This window comes from Barbatula barbatula (genome assembly GCF_947034865.1).
Source record: "Barbatula barbatula genome assembly, chromosome: 5".
Classification (NCBI taxonomy): Eukaryota; Metazoa; Chordata; class Actinopteri; order Cypriniformes; family Nemacheilidae; genus Barbatula; species Barbatula barbatula.
Window position 1 is genome coordinate 11,723,023 of NC_136769.1, and position 19,897 is coordinate 11,742,919.

Consider the following 19,897-nt stretch of genomic DNA (forward strand, 5'->3'; position numbering starts at 1 on the left):
GAAATAGCCTCAATGGAATTACACATTATTTACATGTAAACCTGAAGACGTGTTGAACTGTTTTAGTCTGAGCTACATAAAACACATGTAACTAGTATTAAAGAAAATGCATAGCAGAAACAAAAGTAAACAATGAAAAAAAAAACGATAATTAAAGGGATAAGTTCATCCAAAAACAAAACTGATGGCTTATTTATTCATCCTCACGTTATTTAAAACCTGTATGTCCCTCTTTCTTCTGTGTGATATAAAAAAGGTAAGTTTCAGTGATTTTGAGTCCATAAAATAGAATTGTTAAAAAATGATCTTTGTTGTTCTGCAGCAGAAAAAAGACATAAATGTTTGCAATGACATGAAGGGGATATTATGTTAACTTAATAATATGTTTAAATCATATGCTAACACTTTACAAGGTTGCATTTGTTCACATTAGTTAATGGATGAACTAACAATGAACAACACTACAGCATTTATTCATCTTAGTTCATGTAAATGTCATCCTTTACAAATATATTTACCAATACAATCAAATCATATGTTGTATTTTAATGAATTGCCATTCATAATTAATATATTCATATTATATTAATAATAATTCATATTTGTATTGACATTAACAAAGGATTAATACATCCTGAAAAACAATATTGCTCATTTTTAGTGTATGTTAGTTAATGTTTTTACTAAAGTTAACAAACAAACTGTAAAGTGTTACAGTCATATATTGTAATATGCACACCGAATATGCTTAAAAGATGCTTATATTAAATAACAATAGTTACGTTTTGCAGTGAATGAATTACATTTACAGTATAACACCCATATTCTCTATTGTTATTAAAAGAGCAAACACAAAAACTGATGTAAACACTAGCTCGGAATCACAGTGGCATCCCTGGAAGGTGTTTCTGGTTGTCATGACGAAATGGCTGGTCAGACAGTGTCAGAATGTGAGATTTATGACTGAACACTCACGGAGGTCTCTCCGAACAGAGGTTTATGTTTCCTTTTCCTGTGATATTTATGTGTCCTTGTGTCTCATGCCATGTGATTTCATAACAATTGTTTCTTTTGTGTCCAGAATGCATTACTTATGTTATACTACATTACTACTATTATAGACCACTTTGCAAGATGTAAACAGTGGTCCAGAAGCATTTTTTTAGTTTTATTTTTACATCTTACACGCAATGAAATCTTAAAGATATTCGACATTTAAATTTGGTTGTAAATACTCTGTTGATTGTATTTTGTTAAAATATTTATGTAGTGTTAAAAACAGAAACAGGAGGTTCCTCTGGACCAGCGTTCTTTACGTCGTCCGAAGTGGTCTATAGAGAAATTATGAGCTAGACTTTTTTGTGAATGCCAATTTCTTTTAACTGAAAAAGGAAAAACAGACAGAGGGAGAGAGATAGAGAGAGAGAGAGCGAGAGAGAGAGAGAGAGAGAGAGACAGAGAGGAGAGGGATGCCCTTACCATGGCACACAACGCTGTCTGTCTCAATTTCAACCATGTGCTTTTTGGCATTCATCAGTGCTGTGATGATAGTTCTTCACTGAATATAGGATCTATTTTTAGAAATATTCCAAAAATTCAATTCAAAGATAAACACTCTCACATCCCTAGTAAGATGTACAAATTCATACTGCTCATTAGTTCACCCCTAAAGCTGAAAAACAAATGAGGTAACCACTACTGCTGTGTACTGTGTATATTTACAAAGGCCTGTAAGCGCAAAGCTGCAAGACCTTCACATGCCAGCAGATCATTTTACATACAACCGACTTTGTGTCTCTCCAGAACGGTCTCTATAACTGTAGTCAGAACCAAATCTGATTTTAAAAAATGATTAATTCAAGAATCAGACATAATTACTTTTCAATAAACATAGAGACCTAGGGTGGATGCCTGGACCTATTGTGGTGCACAAATGTCATGGTGCTATTGAAGAGCTCTTTCGCAGCTCATTGTAATTGCAAGAGCATCCAGTAAAAATCAAACACCTTCTTTTGTGTCATACATATACTGGCTTGAAATGGCATGAGGCTCAACTAGACTATGAAAACTCAGAGAATGTGTGTGGTCTGCACTAAACCTTGTAAGATTCGGATTTAATGCATGCTGCCAAGGTTACACACGAACAGCCCTAAGACAAACAGGCCCACAAGCTGAGAACGACTGTCAGCTGACAAAGATAGAAACTGAGAGAGGGCACATGAATATATACATTCTATAATTTCAGATCGGTTATGTTAACAGTACACGTTCTAATAGCCAAATCAAGGGAACTTTGAGTAATATGATGACCGATAAAATCTCAGAAGGGAGCCATGTCTAGCAAGGTCAATATTATGTCTGAAAAACGTGTTTTTTTTTAAAAAGGCCATAGAACCAAATCTAATTTGTTGTAAAGCATCTATATATTGTTGAAGGTTTAAACAAATAAATATTTTGTTTTGTATGGCATAGCTTAAGTTCATTTTGTCCTTCGTATGCTTTTAAACCCACAGATTTCGGTTCAAAACAAATACAACTCTACTGACACTCCCAGTGCATAATAATAATTTCCACAAAAAAGATTTTCTTGTTGGTTTGTTTATGGGGAAAAACAGAAGTGATACATGATATTAACCTCTAGTTACACATACAATTTATATGGTGCCGAAGCTTTGTTGTGAAACTGGTAGAAATAATTAACTGTGAAATGCATTCAGAACATTCTTGATTAAATTCACCAGGAATATATATAGGCAAATTTAATTTAGGACAAAGCAGATAACTTTATCACTCTGGCACACACTGGAATGTATGGGGTTAAGATGTTGAGGGGTATAGGATACCCAACATAATCATGACTTAAAACAAAACAGACCAAATGTCACTGGGTCAGAAAACCAGAGCTATAGATAGACCATTGGATTACAAACTGTTACTATACAGTACTAAGATGATCTGGAGAAGCTTTATAAATGCTTCTAATATTTTATCACTACTCTGTTACAATACGTACAGAAATAAATTTGGTGACAACTTGAGTCATGAAAAGTTTTATTAAATCAGTAGTAAAAATGCAATCCGAGAATGCAGTTATAAGTTAACATCTTTTCTCCATAAACAATCCATTTTCCTACATTTAATAATTAGTAATTAGTTGTGTGAATGAATTCAAAAATCGGTTTTAAATTATTATGTACAACACATAAGTTTCGGTTGCCATGACAATCATCGTCCTCCACCATTGGCGGCACCTCCTCCGCCTCCGCCTCCAGACTGATCCTGAGCTCCAGACATCATCAGGAAAAGAACAAGAGGGACGATGTACATCCACTGGTGATGAAAGAAAACAGAGAAAAACAAAGAGGGTTTTAACATTTCTGTCCGTCAGTTGGAAAAGCATTTAAATTATGATCCGTCGTGTCATAATTTGGTGCAGGGCAATAATAGGTGAATTAAGTTTTCCCAGGCAAACAAATTTCAGTTTCATCATTCCTCACTCTCTTGTTCAACCTCCACCAATTGCCGATTTGTAAAAATAATTTTCCACAGGAAAGGAGAAATGAGACTGAAAAAAAAAGGTAAAAGTGAAGCAGGCAGAGTGGGTCATGAACATGAAGTGGAAATGAGCTCTGTTCACCAGCTTGAGATTGTATCACCCGATTAATATAACCGGACAACCTGATTGTTGAAGCCATAAGGAATCTTTAAAACCATTAACATTCTGACACCTCTGATTTGATCATGACCCAGAAGGAAAATTACATAAAAAGGCACACAGACAACTGAACATCAAGCTGAAAAAGAGGAAGAAATCAGAGGACTCCGGGGTGCGTGTACAGGCTCAAATACACACACACACCAAGATACAATGAAAGCAGCTGGAGTGACAGAGTAACCGAGTTACTAAAATGAGATTTCAGTACTTGAAATGAATGAAATCAGCTCTGCTCTCTGGCGCCCCCTGGTGGGGTTTGTGCTGAATTGGTGGCCATGAGGAACACTGCTCCTCCCAGAATCAAATACCACTGGAACACAGCACAGACCAGCACAAAGTCAACACAGACATAGCAGAGTCACAGTATGGTGAACACAGAAAAGCAGACCACAACACACGCTGCTGCAGAATTAAGGAAGGAAGTTAAAACAGGGATGTTAGTACTAGTAATCTCAAGGCTGTGGCAGTTCAGGACTGGACACTCTGGACAGAATTAACCAATAACATTAAGAAAAACAGCAAAAAACAAACAGTTAGCACAAAACAAAACACCAACAATCAAAGCTTGGTCAGCTTGGGAACTGCAATCCACCAATATGATAAATAACTGATAGGAAAATACATCAGACAAAGAATAAGTAGATTAATACCAAAGAGACACAGAATTAGTAGCAGTAATAAAGGCCCTTTGGAAAAAATGTTACTCCACAGAAGAAGGTCATATAAAGGATGAGAGGGGATCTTTCTAACTACATAGCTGGGAGAAAAGGTCTCATTAATAATTAAAGTGGGTGAACTCATCATAAGTCAAAAATAAAGAAATACTCACATATTTGGCAAAGAAGGATTTCTGCTCTTGTGGGTTTTTCCCTTTCTTTTCCATTTCCTGTTCCATCCTCTCAATGAAAGGTGCTGTTTCAGGTCTAAAGAAACAAACATATTTCCATACAAGCTTAACACAAATGCTGGCATGTATCCAATACAAGAGCACAGTGTTCTCAAAAGTAGGAATTACTCATTAAGTCTACATTTTGCCTTTATATTAATGAAAAAATACCTAAAAAAAGGTTTCCTGCATGAACGTAGCTGTTTGTGTTTGTGTGCACGCTTACACAGGTGCAGTGACTGGTGCCACAACACCAATTGTTGTGTTAAAGACATCTAGGTCAACTTCATCTTCCACCTCTATCCCCCGGCATGACCCAGGGATGGTCACTATGGAAATACCGATAACATATCCGCTGACATCAGTGTGAAGAGTGATGACATCACTGAGATGGGACTCCACTAATGAGCACTTTGAAAGGAGGGAAGATAGAGACAATGCTGTTAGCTGAAATATATACTATTGTGCTTAAAAATAATTAACAATCGATATCAAAGTAAAATGGTATGAAAGTGCACAGCTAAAGTTACATATTTTAAAAAATGAACTAGTTTTTGGTGCAACCAACTTAATGTGAATCCAACATTTATGTTTGGAAAGAGGGAGAGTTAACTTACAGCTCTGACAAATGCAGTGAGGTGACCATCGTGTTGTTTCTCTGACTGCCGATCTGCCTGCAGAGACACTCTAGGCACACGGATCCTATATAAACCATCAACTGCAGCCACGTCCTGAAAGACAGAAAGACGTCTATTCAACCCGTCTCAGAATTAAATTAACATCTTCACGTTCCTACAAATGGGAGGTATCTTCTTACCTTTAGTATACTCCTATCCTTCTCTGAGAGTTGGTTTTGCGCTAGATACACGCTGCTCTCTCTTCCACCCCTGAACTGTAGAGCACCACGAAGGCGAAATCTGGGGACATCGTCTAACATACAGATCCAGTGATGATTTTAGAACACAATTAGATAGTCAACTTCTCAAAACTAAACAAGGATTGACTTATTACTCACCCACTTCAAAGGAGTGCTCGATTGGCACAGACAATCCGCTGAAATCTGTGTCAAGGCCATCTCCTGACTGACAGAGACATATCATCACTTATTTAGCCATTGTGACAATTGCAGTTGCATCCAAGCATATTTGATAGCAACGCAGAAAGCTAACCACGCAAAACGCAAGCAAGCCCGTGTCAAATAATAATAATATAAGCATAAGATATTGCAAACACGCACAACTCACCCTCCGACCATTATTGCACTCGCCAGATTCTGGCCATAATAACGTTATAGTTGAAAGCACGGACAGGATAACAGACAAGGCTCTCGTCGTCGCCATTTTGTCGCGGGCCTTGAGAGACTCCAGCCGGAACTACAGTCTTTCAAAACAAAAGTCTTAGAAACATGAACGTTGTGCCTTAATTAAACTACACTTCATTCCAAAGCAGCCCTTTCCTCTCTCTTATTCTAGAGTCTAGACATTCTCAGTATTTTCATTTAGTTTATCCAAGTCTTCGAGTTTTTATTACTATTTATTTCAGTAGACAATACAGTAGATATGTAGATAATGTAGAATTTACAATAAAGGTCTTCAGATATGTTAAATCCAATATTTTGTTTTATTTTCTCTACAATCGTACCATCAACAAAATAATCTCAGTCAAATATATACATAAAGTTATATTTATTAATGTGTCGAAGTGAGACTCTTAACAGTGAAAATGTTATCCGTTCAACACTAGAGGCGCCACTGAGCGTGAGTGAACACAGTTCCATTGAAGAGCAGCACAAATCTCTCGCTCTATCGCCGGGCACAGTGGCGTGTGCCTGTAATCCAAGCTACTGGGAGGCTGAGGCTGGCGGACCGCTTGAGCTCAGGGGTTCTGGGCTGCTGTGGACTATGCCGATCGGGTGTCCGCACTAAGTTCGGTATCGATATGGTGCTCCTGGGGGAGCTCAGGACTACCAGGTCGTCTAAGGAGGGGTGAACCGGCCCAGGTCGGAAACGGAGCAGGTCAAAGCCCCCGTGTCGATCAGTAGTGGGATCGCGCCTGTGAATAGACACTGCAGTGCAGCCTGAGCGATACAGCGGGACTCAGTCTTTTGTGTTTTGCATTACATTTTAAGTTTTAAGATGGATTTACTTAAATGATTGAATTAATATATTCGATTTTATACCTTATTGATTTAAGCAACAACTCAATGTGGTGCATTATACAACGTCCTATGTCTTCAAAATACATTAACTTGATTTAAAAAATAAAATAACCTAAAATTGGTTTATTTAAACAACTTTAAAATCGTTTGGAAATAAGTAATGCACTGCCTCCTACTGTTTTGACCTTGAAATTACACCTGAATTGTATGCAACATGATTTCCTGCCAGCTGGAGCCGCTGTTCACGTCTTTGTTGACAATTTTTCATATAACCCACACAGCGTTTCCAACTCAGAGGCTCAAATTTCGTCAAACAGATGTATTTTGAAATGAAAAGATACCGTTTGTGTGCAAATACTTATATTTAGCAAAGATGAATCAGATTTCACCATTCAATGATTTCCGGAAGACGTTCACAGGCCAAACTCATGACAAGCATATATTAGCATGAACGCTCAGTGGATGTGTGGGCCTATCTTCAGTACTGTCCGTTTGTGTTACAGGTTAGTAACTCTTGATACATCTAGAAGTCACAATCACAAAAATGGATGCAATGGCAAGACATGAACTCTAGAGAGTGCTTTAGTAACGCATGCCAGCACACCTACAGTTGCCTACTCCCATTTGCCATGCCTGCTATGTTAATATATATTTCCAATTGAAAAGCACACAGTCATGCTATGCATATCTTTCGAATTTTGTGTATACAATCGTTTTCTTTATTTATTATGTAAACATTTTCCTTCGTAGGTTACACTTCCAATAGATGACTAAATGATATAGAAAAGCAGCCTATAGGAGTCAAGCATAGTTCTTTAAAGGGATACTCCATCCACTGTCATCATTTACTCAGTTGTTTCAAACCTGTATAAATCTCTTCGTTCTGGTGAACACAAACAAAGCTAATAGAGAAAAATATAACAACTGACATTTCTGGGACATCAATTTTTGTATCATATTCTGTTCTTACATTTAGTCATTTAGTAGACGCGTTTATCCAAAGAGTTCGGGGAGCAATAAGCGATATGTCATAAAAAAGCAATAGTACAATAGGTGCTAATACAAAGTTAAGTTTCAACAAAAGCTAGACCACTACCTGTTTTTTTCATTTGTCTGTCAAGTATTCACAGAAGAGGTGGGTTTTGAGTAGTTTTTTCAAGGTTGTGAGATGATGTGGTTGACCAGACCGCGTCCACAAGGAAGGAGTTCTGTTGAGGATGTTCTGTTGAACACAAAGTGAGATGTTTTAAGAATTTAGTAAAGCAAACATTTCTAGGGCACCTTTGACTACCACTTACATTTTTTACTACTATGTTAGGTCTGATAGTTACTTACAATCTTCCAAATATAATTAATACAGGTTTGAAACAATTTGGAGGGAGTAATTCTTGTCAGAATGTTAATTTTTGGGTGGAGTATCTCTTTAATCCTATTAAAATAGCATGGCATGCCTCAAAAACTGGCTGATAAAATGTCAAGAGTATATTTCAGCAATTTCTTTATTTGAAAATATACTTTTGTCGCAATTTGTAGTTTTGACGAGTTTACTGTTATTCTTAAATTTTGTGAAATAAAAAAATCAAATTCAAATGAAAGTTTTCAATGGTAGTGTATGTTTTCTAGTTCTTCAAGAGTTTTAAAAAATATATGTCTACACAAATATTTTCCTCCCAACAACTTGGTAATTATCCAAAAACAGTCCTTGTGAGAAATGTAATTAACTTTCAATATGATAATAACTGCATACAAACATTTGCAGGATGAACGCTTACTGGCAAAGGTTGATCAATGCTTAGATCGATAACAATCCATTACGATATGTGTCCCACGATTACTTCTTGCTCTATTTCTATTGTTCTATAAAGCAAAGTCGATAATTGTCTTTACACCATTGCCCTCAAATCAATACTGTACTGTGTCACACAGTAAGGCATCTAGGAACCCACAAACTACCATTAAGAACCATGGCAAGACACACACACACACACACACACACACACACACACACATACACATACGTTCCATTACATTAATCAGATGACACTGGAGTAAGTGATATGTCGTGGAGTATTGGCATTACCCTAACTAAACATGTCTCTCTGATAGCCTGTTTGATTAATAGGCCATTTCAGTTGGAGAGCTAAAGTTCTCCATGAACTCTCATGTGATTTCCAAGGCATTCTTACTTTGAAACTAATATCTATTCCATCCAGCCTTTGCTCTCTGTCAGCACACCATCAGACAATAGTATGGTAACACACGCCTTCATAACTATAATTAACCATCTCACTATCATAAAGGCATGTGTGTCATAAGACTCATGCTTTGACATTTTAATGTAAAGGCGCATTACGTCTTATACGGTATATGTTTCACTATGGACCAGTTGTTAATAGTCTGTTTAGGAGCTGTGCATCTTTTTAATGCATGCTTTATCTATCAAGCCCATTTTTAAGCTGTTATTAAATCAAATAGATTAGAATAGCACTTTGAACCAGTTGGTGTCTTGTTACATTGCTGTTCTTTTCTAAAGAATAGAGAAAAACATGACGCAAAACCAACTAGTAGAATTACTGAGGTTTAGGTTGAGACAAAGGGTTGAGCAAATGTATACTCAATAAAATTAATTTAATACATGGCAATGAGGGAGCCAAGTCATGTTTAAAATATTTAGTGCTTTTCATGACGCAATTTGTTCAAACATGCATAAAGAAGTATAGTTGTACTAATATTTTAAACTCCACAAGGTCCTTGCTGAGGATTTTCAAGTAAAAATGCGTCTTTAAATTCCAGTGTATGAAAATCAGCGGCTTCTAGCGGTTGCAACCAACGGCTCACTCCTGACTTTTGAAGCACTACGGCGGCTGACACAGCACTAGGATGTTGTCACGTTTTCGCTTCTTTGCTGAAGGATAACTTATTTACGACATGCGCTCTGTAGAGCAGTTTGTCTGTACATGAGCCATGTATCGCGATCTGTGTCGTATCTTGAGGTACCCTGTGATTCCCACCCGTAGAAGACATAGTTATGTATATTATATTGCATTTCTGTCTTCCTAAACATTAAACACAGAACTTTTAACATGTCTGTAAACCCACACAAAACTACTTAAATATTCAAGGTCAAGGTTTATTTTTATAGCACCTTAAAACAACACAAGTATTGACCAAAGTGCTTCACAAGCAGAAGCAAAAGATACATGATATAAAAATCACACCAAGTATTGTTATCCTATAGCTTGAAAAAAAACCAGGAATTCATATTGATGAAAGTGAATGAATCAATGTATAAAATTATTTGCTGAGGTAGATAGTGTGTCATTTGTTTGCAGTTCTTTGAGGTCCAGTTGATGGAAATAGAAGTTATATATAGCTTCTAGGGTCTGTGTGGACTTGTGAAGCAATCCCCTTATTGCACTCATTTGTTTCTTGCTCCTTTTGATACCTGCACCTCAAGTTGCACTTGCTAAATATAGCAGAGTCCTCTCCCTCTCAAATTAAAGTTGATTCAGAAGGTTTATTGGAGTTTCAAGATTGGTTAAGTATTGCTAAACTGCAGTTTTGGAAGTGTGAAAGGAAAAATAAACATACTTCGCATGATCAGTATTGAGAATGTAAGTACCAGCCTAATTCATGTTCTCTTAAATAAAATGGATGGTTAGAGAATTGGGTAATGGGGTCAATGGTCAGCTCTCAGATGCACTTAACCTCTGACAGTCAGATTCTAGCAATGTTTTTTGCATGCCTGGGTCCAGGTTTCCTACTTATCTTAAATAAATCTCTATATCAGTATATTTGTCCGAATTGAGAATTACTTCATTGGTGATCACAGGTGTCAGACAACTTCAACCTTATATGTAATGCATTTCAAACAACCTTTTGCCATTTCCATAGAGGGGTACATTTACAACATGTACATTTATGCATTTGGCAGACGCTTCATCCAAAGCGACTTACATTGCGTTGTACTATACATTTGCTTCTGAGTATGTGCAATCTCTTGGATTGAACCCATGATCTTGGCATTGCTAGCTCCATGCTCTAACCAGTGAGCTGCAGGAAAGTTAAATTGAGCATACAAACGTTTTTTTAGGGTTAATGCATTTAAAAAAAAATTACTATTTTTTTTCATTTCGGGGTGAACTGGCCCTTTAAGAAGATAAACAGAAAGATTTTGCCTTCATTACAATGTCTATCCTTGTTTTACTCTGGCCTCTTTCTTTACTCTGGTCTTCTTGCTACAGACAAATTGGATTCCCATAGGATCTCAAGTGACACTTGTTGTGTGACTCTCTCTTTCTCCTTGCCCACCCTCCTCAATGTTTCTTAAGGATGGTGGGGCCAAGCTTGCCAAGGGAGGAGTAAATAAAAAGGGATGACAGATTTGTGAAGTGTAGTAGAAGGAAAAGTGAGAGTGACCGACATATGACAAACCACCATGCCTGAACCAAAGAAGCCAGGTAAGCCTTTCATATGATTCAGCATTTGTAACAAGAATGTATCTTCATCATCACTGTTTTTAATAAATTAACATTACACTTATAGAAATCATGCCTTTTTGCTGCTGTATTGTAAAGTGTATGGCCCACACTTGTGTTCTCTGTAATATAGTTTATTCCAACAAGATGCGATCATTGTCAATTTCATTTACTGGTCAGTCAAGAATTAAATCACATCCTTTGTTGATACTTTTTGTTAAACCTGAGAAAAACAGTTTCATCTGGTTAGGGGTGTCTGAATCAATGGTCTGAATGTATTACTTATTGTAAGGAAATGGTTACACCATCTTAGCTCTGACAGGTGGTGAAAGATTAGTTTTATAGGCTGGGTTGGCAGTAACAGGAGTGAGATGTCAGTTTTATACTTTGGCAGCTAACAGTGGATGTTAATGGGTCAACGTGACTAAACACTGGTGATACTCTACACCCGGATATTAAACCGTTTTATTTCTCGGTTATGATTTCTTGAGTCAGTAAATATCACTGTAACTTCAATAATTGCATTAACTTATCTGCATTAACTCACCTATTGCACTGCAACTTTAATAGCCAATGTCAATTATTTATGCATACCTAAGTCACTTGCACTATTTTAGTCTAAATTATTATCTGTTCATATCCACCTGTACATTAATGTTCATAGTATATAGCCATCTGTATATATTGTTCATAGTATATACCTACTGTCATATTTTCATAGAACATTCCTACTGCAAAATATTTTTATAGTCCATGCCCACTGTATTATATTCTCTCATATTGTATTCTGTATTTATTCTAACTGTTTACCATGCACTTGCTTACTGCACTTCTGGTTAGACCTAAACTACATTTCGTTACACTGTACTTGTATATGTGAAATGAAAATAAAGTTGAATCTAATCTAATCTAATCTAATATCAAGCAGTGATAAAAATATCTTTGCATAACACATAGATTTATTGAAAAACTTTATTTTACTTCCAAGGAAAACATATAATTTTATTCTAAATTCAGTTACAAATAAACATTACTTTGAATACTCCCGGAATAGATCATAAAGCTACATGCATTGGTGGCAGATAAATTTGTGTTTGCCCTTCAGATGTTTTCTAATAATGGCCTTTATGTAAACATTGAATGGTTGATTTACCCTGAGGGTGAAATTCTGATTTAAAAAAGGAAACTATTGATTATTCTTTAAACTCCTCTCAGTACAGTACAATTCAAAATCAATCCCATCAGTGTGACATTGAGATATTTATATTATTACTGCTTGTATTTGGTTGGATGTAAGGATGACTGATGACCAAATAGACCAGACGGTGGAAGCTAAACTCTGCAAGTCACTGGCTCTACATGAACAGAATTGGACATCCCAGGAAGTTTTGTGTTCCTATTGGAAGTCAGCATTATAATATGACAGCAGAATAGTAAGGAAAATGCATTTGATGCATTGGAAATTAATATACAGTGGTTTTTTACTAAGCTGCTTAACTGTGGAAAACGGAAGATAACATTTAAACGCCAGTTAAACACAAATGCAATAATTCTTACACATGTGATGTTCAGGAATTTATGCTCTTTATGCTCCAAAAACATATTCGTTTTTTTTAAACGGAGACATTCAAACTGGCCAAACTGATCTATGCAACAGTAGTAAGTTATAGGACACACTTAACATACGCTTAAGCAAGTTGTTTCCCCAGAATGACCTTTTAAAAACACTGGATCATGTCAGTATTTTTGTTATGTCTTGTGTCACCATTCCTTCCATGTCTTCGGTGTCTCTTATGATTCCCTTTTTCCTTCTACTGTAACTTCGCCCCCTAACCTCACATGTGGTGTATTAAGGGTAACGGCCAGTCTGAGAGCATGACATCAGCAGTGTCAAATATCTTGCCCCTTAAGTAAGCTGTGACCTGCTACCCCCTTACCACTTTGTCTCCTTTAATCTCTTATAATTTCATGTGTTTCCCTAATTTATCCCATATTCACTCTTCAGGGACCACACATAAGAACGATATTTCAATTCACTGATTCTTAAATTTGACACTAGCAAACCCACTCTTTCCACCCCACAAACAAACCTCTTTGCTGTAAATAAAAGCATGTCAAGATAAGTCTTTCGGGATCTCATGGAACCATTGTGACTGTAGGGGAGCACGATTCTTTAATAAACAGGTTCCAAAATAGCCTCGCAGCCTTGAGCAGTCTGTAGGGTGTGAACTTTTACAAATGGACATGTTGACAGTGGTCATGTGTTTGGAGACGGGTGTGCCCCTGCATGTTGCTCTGTGATAATAGACACTTTGTAATAATAGTGCTATAATAGTGAAGTAAGACTGCACAGACTTGATTTAGCATGGCAGTTAAATGACTGGCTTGTGTCAGGTCATGTCACAATTCTGTCATCATTTACTCACCCAAATGTCCTTCCAAGTCTGTATGATTGTTTGGTCACACTTCAGTCGCTATTAACAAACCATTAACTACGACTTTCCCCCCAATAAACTCTTATTTGTTGCTTATTAATAGTTAGTAAGGTAGTTGTTAGGTTTGGGTATTGGGTAGGATTAGGGATGTAGAATATGGTCATGCAGAATATGTGCTATATAAGCCAATATGCCAACAATAGACATGCTACTAACAACTAGTTAGTAGTGAGAATTGCCCCCTATACTGAAGTGCTACCGATGGTTTTTGTTCTGTAGAACACAAAAGAAGATATTTTGAAGAATGTGGAAAACCAATCAACATTGGCCCCCATTGACTCATTATAATCCATTACAACCCATTATAATCAAACAAAGACTATTAAGAAATATTCAATGTTTTCGTCTAATTTTTTATTTCACACATACACACAGTGACAGGGAGGATTGGGTGTCTTGGCGTTCAACGTCTCATTTCTTACTGTTCTGGTATAGCCTGACCTTATTCCATCATCATCACAATGCTCTCCTTGGCATGTGTCTTATTCATGATGGATCGCACGCAGATGTATGAGCACACACTTTTAAAGGTTCAGGAATATGTCCTCCAACATAACCGTAACGGGATATGTGTTGCATGACCTAATATCGTACTATGTGTGCTATGACGGTATTCATAACTTCCATTCAATATTCCATACACCAGCACTGCTTAGTTCTGCTCCTGGAGATCATACATCATAAAATATTCAAGAACCGTATGACCTTGATTAGCTGGTTCAGGAGTGTTTCATTAAACTCTGCAGGAAGGTAGATATCCAAGAGCAGGATTGAGCACCCCTGCTCTGGACCGTGATCCTGTTTAATGAAGATAAGACCAGAACAATCACATCCACTGTGCCAATTTGTATCTGTTTATCTCTGTTAAATCATCTACATTTCCATCATAGCGTAACATCTCCTGCTTCCCCAGTGTCCTTGGTATAAATCTTATCCATTTATGTGCAATGGTGATAGAGAGAGATTGCTGTTATTCATTTCAACATCAAATAAACTACAGTGTTTGTCATTGTATAACAATAGCCTGTCTTTAGTTCATAAATACTGGTGAGACTAATTTATTATAAAATGTTATAATAAATGTTACTTGAATAATATTTTAAACAGAATAAATATTTTTTTATAATTTATGTATGTGTAAGCCTGAAGACTTTTTAAAGATTTTTTTTAACTTGAACTCTGTAGCACTATCAAAATACATCATCATTGTCAATTACACAAGTCTGGGGCGGAGCTATCTGTTTGGTCAACCAATCAAAGATGAGAGAGAGGAAAACTAGCATTTTTTGGTCATTTTAGACAGTTGTGCAAATATAACAGTATAGCTGAAGTTATATTCAGTCTAACTTGACATCTTTAATAGCTTTATATAGATTGTACTGTAATTACATACATAATAACGCATAGCAACCGGTTTTATTTTTATTCTCTGGCTACATAAGCCATGACCAGATATTATAAACATTCACCCTGCTTAACTAGTGTAAATCCCTCTTCCTGCACAGTCACCATTTTCTCTCATCCCAGTCTCCATGTTTGTCCTCAACCTCTCATCTATCATTTCATGCAAATATTCAGGAAGGAGATGTTTACAATCTAAGTCTATAACTCATATCATCATGTCCGTCACCCACAGTGGGAGACTGATAGTTATTGCAGAATCACACTGAAGTGTTCCCCCTCTCTGCCAAAAGAATCACTCTCCATCGCCATAAAAGAGGGAGCTTCATCATTTGCCGATGACCCTTCCGTACGCTTGTATCCACTCCAAATGTTTCTAATGCCAGTGGCACTTCATCACACTCCTGCTTGTAAAAATAGCTGCTTTCAATCTGGATCCCTGTTGAACGAAGGGAAATCTTATTTTTTGCTGGAATAATTTTAGAAACAACAGTACAAGACTACCAAAGACTCACACAGCAATACTAGACCGTAGACCTCTTAAAATCCAGACTCAGACCAAGACTAGACCTCTCAAGGCCCATATCCTGATTCTTGGTGGTCAAAGAATTGTCTGCCCATCTTAATGAACTGAAAGTTATTGGAGCCTTTATTTACTTAACTAGTTTTTCGCTCATTTACTACTGTAAGGAGCCATGACATTGTTATAAATTCACTGAAGACACCTGTTATTCATGTGATTATCACTTTTAGCTTGTGACCCATGGAAAACTAATTTAAGCCTCAAGACCAAGACCCCATAGACGTTTTAAATATTATTTATTTTATTTGTATTGTTTATATGTGATCAGTGAAAAATGTCACACACATTGAAAAATGTATTTTTACATGCTAAAAGGCCTTTTTGGATTGGGTTGGCAGTAGGCCTTACTATGCTACGCTTTCAAATGGCAGAGATCACAGTTTTCATGTTTATTCTCACCTCAAACACATCACAGGCTGATTGTAAACACTTCAAGCATCTTTTTAGATTCTGTTTGTATAACACTGTATGTGACAAGTCGAAAATCATCAAGACCATATATAGTATAGGGTGCTATAAGAAGAATATTTGTCAACATTAATGCAGGGCAGTTTGGATTGACATGTTTACTTAAGACACGCAGAGTCTTCAGGGCCCCTGCTCCCAGTTATCACATCCAAAGATGTCTGGAAAACTTGACACCATTAAAGCGATAGTTTGGCCAAAAATAAAAATTCTGTCATCATTTACTCACCTCGATGGCATCCAAAAGCTGCAGAACACAATAGAAGATATTTTAAGAACGTTGGTAACCCAACAACATTGGCCCCATTGACTTCAATTGTATGTACACAAAACCGATGAAACATTTTTCCAAATATTGTATTTTGTGTTCTGCAGAAGTAAAATGTGAACGTCACAAGGGTGAATAAATGATGCAAATTTTCTTTTATAAACAACCCCTTTAACTACTTCGCGGATTCCAGCAAACAGGAGGACGAGTTTTTCCTTTTATACTGTAGATATCAAGTGTGATGGTTTCTAAGGCCTTAGAGTCTGTTCTTATCACACCTTATCCATTAAATTATCTTTGATTGCATCTGTATTCACTGTGCTGAAAGCTTATGGCTTAAAGATGGCAGTTTCCTATTGCGATACAGTCACGGCCACTGCAGGAGCAGCGGTGAAGGAAGAGATGCAGACAGTTGTGAAGTAAATGTCACAATAGATTTACTCGGTGAACATTCCACAGAGGTTTCCTAACAGAACAGAGAGAGCGAGAGTGTCAGCAAAGCAGAGAGAAGCGCTGAAGGTTTATTTAACTAAAGTGAGCAAATTCAGAGTGCAGCCACATATATACGATAGAGTTTAAAGTGCTGATGCTGGAATTTCATCCTGTTCTCAATTTCAGTGCAGTGTGATCCATGAGCCTGGTGCAAGGCGAAACAGTAATGGTTATTGTGCTTTAGTGTTCAGACGCTTCCATATTTGTATCCCTCTGAAACGAAGAGGAAAGAAAACAGACATATACTCCAGTCTGTTTATAGATTTATGTGTGAAGATGGGGTGTTATTGCAGCCACAGAGGAGGCAAAGGAGAGGAGAGGGATTAAGACCAACTCGTTTACACTTCTCTCATGTGATGTTCATGAAACATACACTTAGATACGCGAATCTTCTCTGTGCTAAATTAACATGGCCACATTTAATTTGTTAGCCCTCTTGGTTGCCTCTCTTTGGCTCTGGTCTGTGCCTCGCCTTATTCAGAAGGAATCATCATTTATATACATCATTAAAACCTGACTCTTTCTTCTGTGGAACACCAAAGAAGATATTTTAAAAAATGTCCATGAGTTGTTGTTCACCATTCATCAAAATATCTTTTTTTTGTTCTGCAGGAGAAAGAAAGTCAGACAGGTTTTAAATGAAAAGAGAGTGAATATGATGAGAAATGATTTGAGACTTTTCATTTTTGGGTGAACTGTCCCATATGGCCACATCTATGTGCATCAGTTGTTTTGCGAAGGCAGTGGGCCTACATTATAAATGGTCACATCAGCCTCCACTCACACTTTTAGAAGGTGTGTGTGTGTTTGTGTTTTAGCACCTTGATTGTGTGTATCAGTGATCAGAACCAAGACTTGAATGACAGAGGCATTGCTGACGAATGGTAACCAAAGAAGCCACCAAGGGTGGAGTGACATAGTAAAAGCCTTTACAGAATTTATGTAAAAAATCATAAAAATTTGTCTGCGCCTGAAGAACATAACCAGGGTCCAGGTGTGTCTTAACAGCTTGTCACGCTGACTAGCTATTTCATTTTCAACTAACTGACCGACATATTGACTTAAAGGGACAGTTCACCCAAAAAGTAAAATTCTGTCATCATTTACTTTGAGTTGTTGCAAATCTGTATAATTATTTTAGTGTTGAAGAACACTGATTAAGATTTATTTGGAAGAATGCTCGTAAACGAACAGTTCTTGACTACCATTGACTACCATAGTAGGACATATTACAATGGTAGTCAATAGTGCCCCATAACTGTTTGCTTTCCTACACTCTTCAAAATATCATATTTTTTGTTCAACAGGACAGAGAAATGTATAAATCAACTATCGTCGTACCCTTTGACTAATACCAGTATATTCTTGGATGTTTGTCCCTAAAATGATGTCTAAAAACAAGTAGCCTAGAATCGTAGTCAACCAGCCATTTGCCTGACCTTTATCAGCTGAATTCCGCTGGTCCGTGAGCTAAAGGAGTATAAACCAAAGTGGAGAGGCGTGGACATTTTTTGCAAGGCTAGGAGGCCAGACAAATAAAAAAAGATTAATAGATGTTTACTCAAGTGTGTGAATTAGATTTGTTTCCATAGCAACAGCAAGCTACATGGACACATTGCAGTGCTAGCAATGATTAAGGATATATGTCTTATTTTCATATTTTAACTAAACTCTATTAAGTGAATTCAAGCTGACAGACCTATTTCTCACAAGTCCATAATATCATCTAAGAGCACTTGTGTATTTCACAGTAATTATCCAAGATGTTACATGTTCCTGTTCGTGTAAAAAAGTGACCTACAACGCGCTCTGGTGACCCGTGTCCTTTTTTGGATGGACATCTCAGCCAGGGTCTTAGATCCTGAGGCAGGAGAAGCATTTATAACTCGCTGGATCTTACTCCTCTGAGACAAGGAGATATACCAGAACTGCTTGAGAACCATTAACATGTTGCCCTCTGAAAGACAAACCTAATCAAAAATAGACGTGTCGGGACGTGGGTATGCCGGCAGAGACCAGAGCCCGAGGTCAGTCACGCAATCTGACCCTGGGGGCCAAGGCCAAGTGCGGTGTCTTATATCCTAATGCTAAAGAGTAAAGGGGCGACCCCTCCCTCAGGTCTTTAGGAGTCAATCTGGGGCCAAGGTTGTGTCTTGAGGACAGAGAGACACATGGATGGTGAGGTGGCAGGAGGAGGCTGGCAGTCTGCAGCAAAGCTGTTCACACCTAATGTTAACCAGAGGATAGAGGAGATTCTCAAATGCCCTGTTTGTAAAACATATCAGCACTTTAAAACACAGTTCATGTTCATAATGGGGTCCACCCTGACCCCTACTACTAGTCACTAGAAAAGCTATAAAAGCGCATGGAATTGTTTTTCGTTATGGTTTATAGGTACAGCTAAAATAAATAATTTAGTATTTAATGTTTTATCTAGCTTATGCTAGCAAATAAGAGCGCCCTGGGTCATATTGTAGGATTGTTGTGTTTAGTTGCCTGTATGTTCATGATGGTTGCATTTAGATTGACTCTGACTAAATGCATTAGTCTTTTAGTATTGCTATTTAAAAATCGTAGGACTGTTTTGTTTCTAAATGTTATGACTCCTTTGAATACTAATTTTACATTTAATTTTTCAGCTGCTAAGGCAGAGAAGCAGGAGGCTCCCCCTGCTGGTGAGTAACTGCAACTGTGATCTCTTCAATCTTAATACTCCTCCAGGACACCCAGTATTAACCATTAAGATTTAACTCCTTTTTTGGAAGCAGGCAGACTCACTCTCTGTATCTCTTCTTTTACAGATACGCATGCAGAAGGTGAGTCACCTGCGTATTCTCCAGATGCCTTTTGTCTTAATTCAGTCTGTCAGGGGTACAAGAGGTTGCATTGCTTGTATGTGAGTTTGTATGTGTGTGCATTAGGTTAACATCAAGTCAGTTATTATATATGAATTGAA

At 37.2% G+C, this 19,897-nt stretch overlaps 2 protein-coding genes across 5 annotated transcripts in view; one reads left to right on the forward strand and one right to left on the reverse strand.

Annotated features, from left to right (window-relative positions):
• Positions 1–2,084: 2,084 nt before the first annotated feature.
• emc10 (ER membrane protein complex subunit 10) lies at positions 2,085–5,998 on the reverse strand. 2 transcript variants are annotated; one of them, XM_079457414.1, is made up of 8 exons: positions 5,846–5,998; positions 5,617–5,683; positions 5,419–5,531; positions 5,219–5,332; positions 4,828–5,012; positions 4,545–4,638; positions 3,924–4,025; positions 2,085–3,330 (listed from the first exon to the last, which is right to left on the reverse strand). In XM_079457414.1, exons 1-7 carry the CDS (start codon positions 5,939–5,941, stop codon positions 3,939–3,941), a joined length of 756 nt encoding a protein of 251 aa, XP_079313540.1. In that variant the 5' UTR covers positions 5,942–5,998; the 3' UTR covers positions 2,085–3,330; positions 3,924–3,938. The 2 variants fall into 2 exon arrangements, with proteins under 2 accessions (XP_079313540.1, XP_079313539.1); XM_079457413.1 differs by lacking the exon at positions 3,924–4,025 and having other exon boundaries at positions 2,593–3,330; positions 5,846–5,986.
• A 1,015-nt stretch (positions 5,999–7,013) lies between these two features.
• Positions 7,014–19,897, forward strand: part of mybpc2a (myosin binding protein Ca) — a 28,283-nt gene continuing 15,399 nt past the window's right edge. Inside the window, exons 1-3 of one of the 3 annotated variants that reach the window (XM_079457243.1) lie at positions 10,174–10,373; positions 11,004–11,219; positions 19,581–19,632. The gene's annotated coding sequence lies outside the window, so the exon portion shown is untranslated. Of the gene's footprint in view, positions 7,263–10,173; positions 10,374–11,003; positions 11,220–19,580; positions 19,633–19,897 lie in introns of those variants that run through there. The other 2 variants (XM_079457245.1, XM_079457244.1) reach the window with 2 other exon arrangements.

Coding starts and splice junctions, on each gene's coding strand:
- emc10 (XM_079457413.1), bottom strand. CDS start 5,941: ATGGCGACGACGAGAGCCTTGTCTGTTATCCTGTCCGTGCTTTCAACT. Junction 5,532..5,616: donor CGAGCACTCCTTTGAAGTGG/GTGAGTAATAAG, acceptor TCTGTATGTTAG/ACGATGTCCCCAGATTTCGC. Junction 4,639..4,827: donor GCACCAGTCACTGCACCTGT/GTAAGCGTGCAC, acceptor TTGTTTCTTTAG/ACCTGAAACAGCACCTTTCA.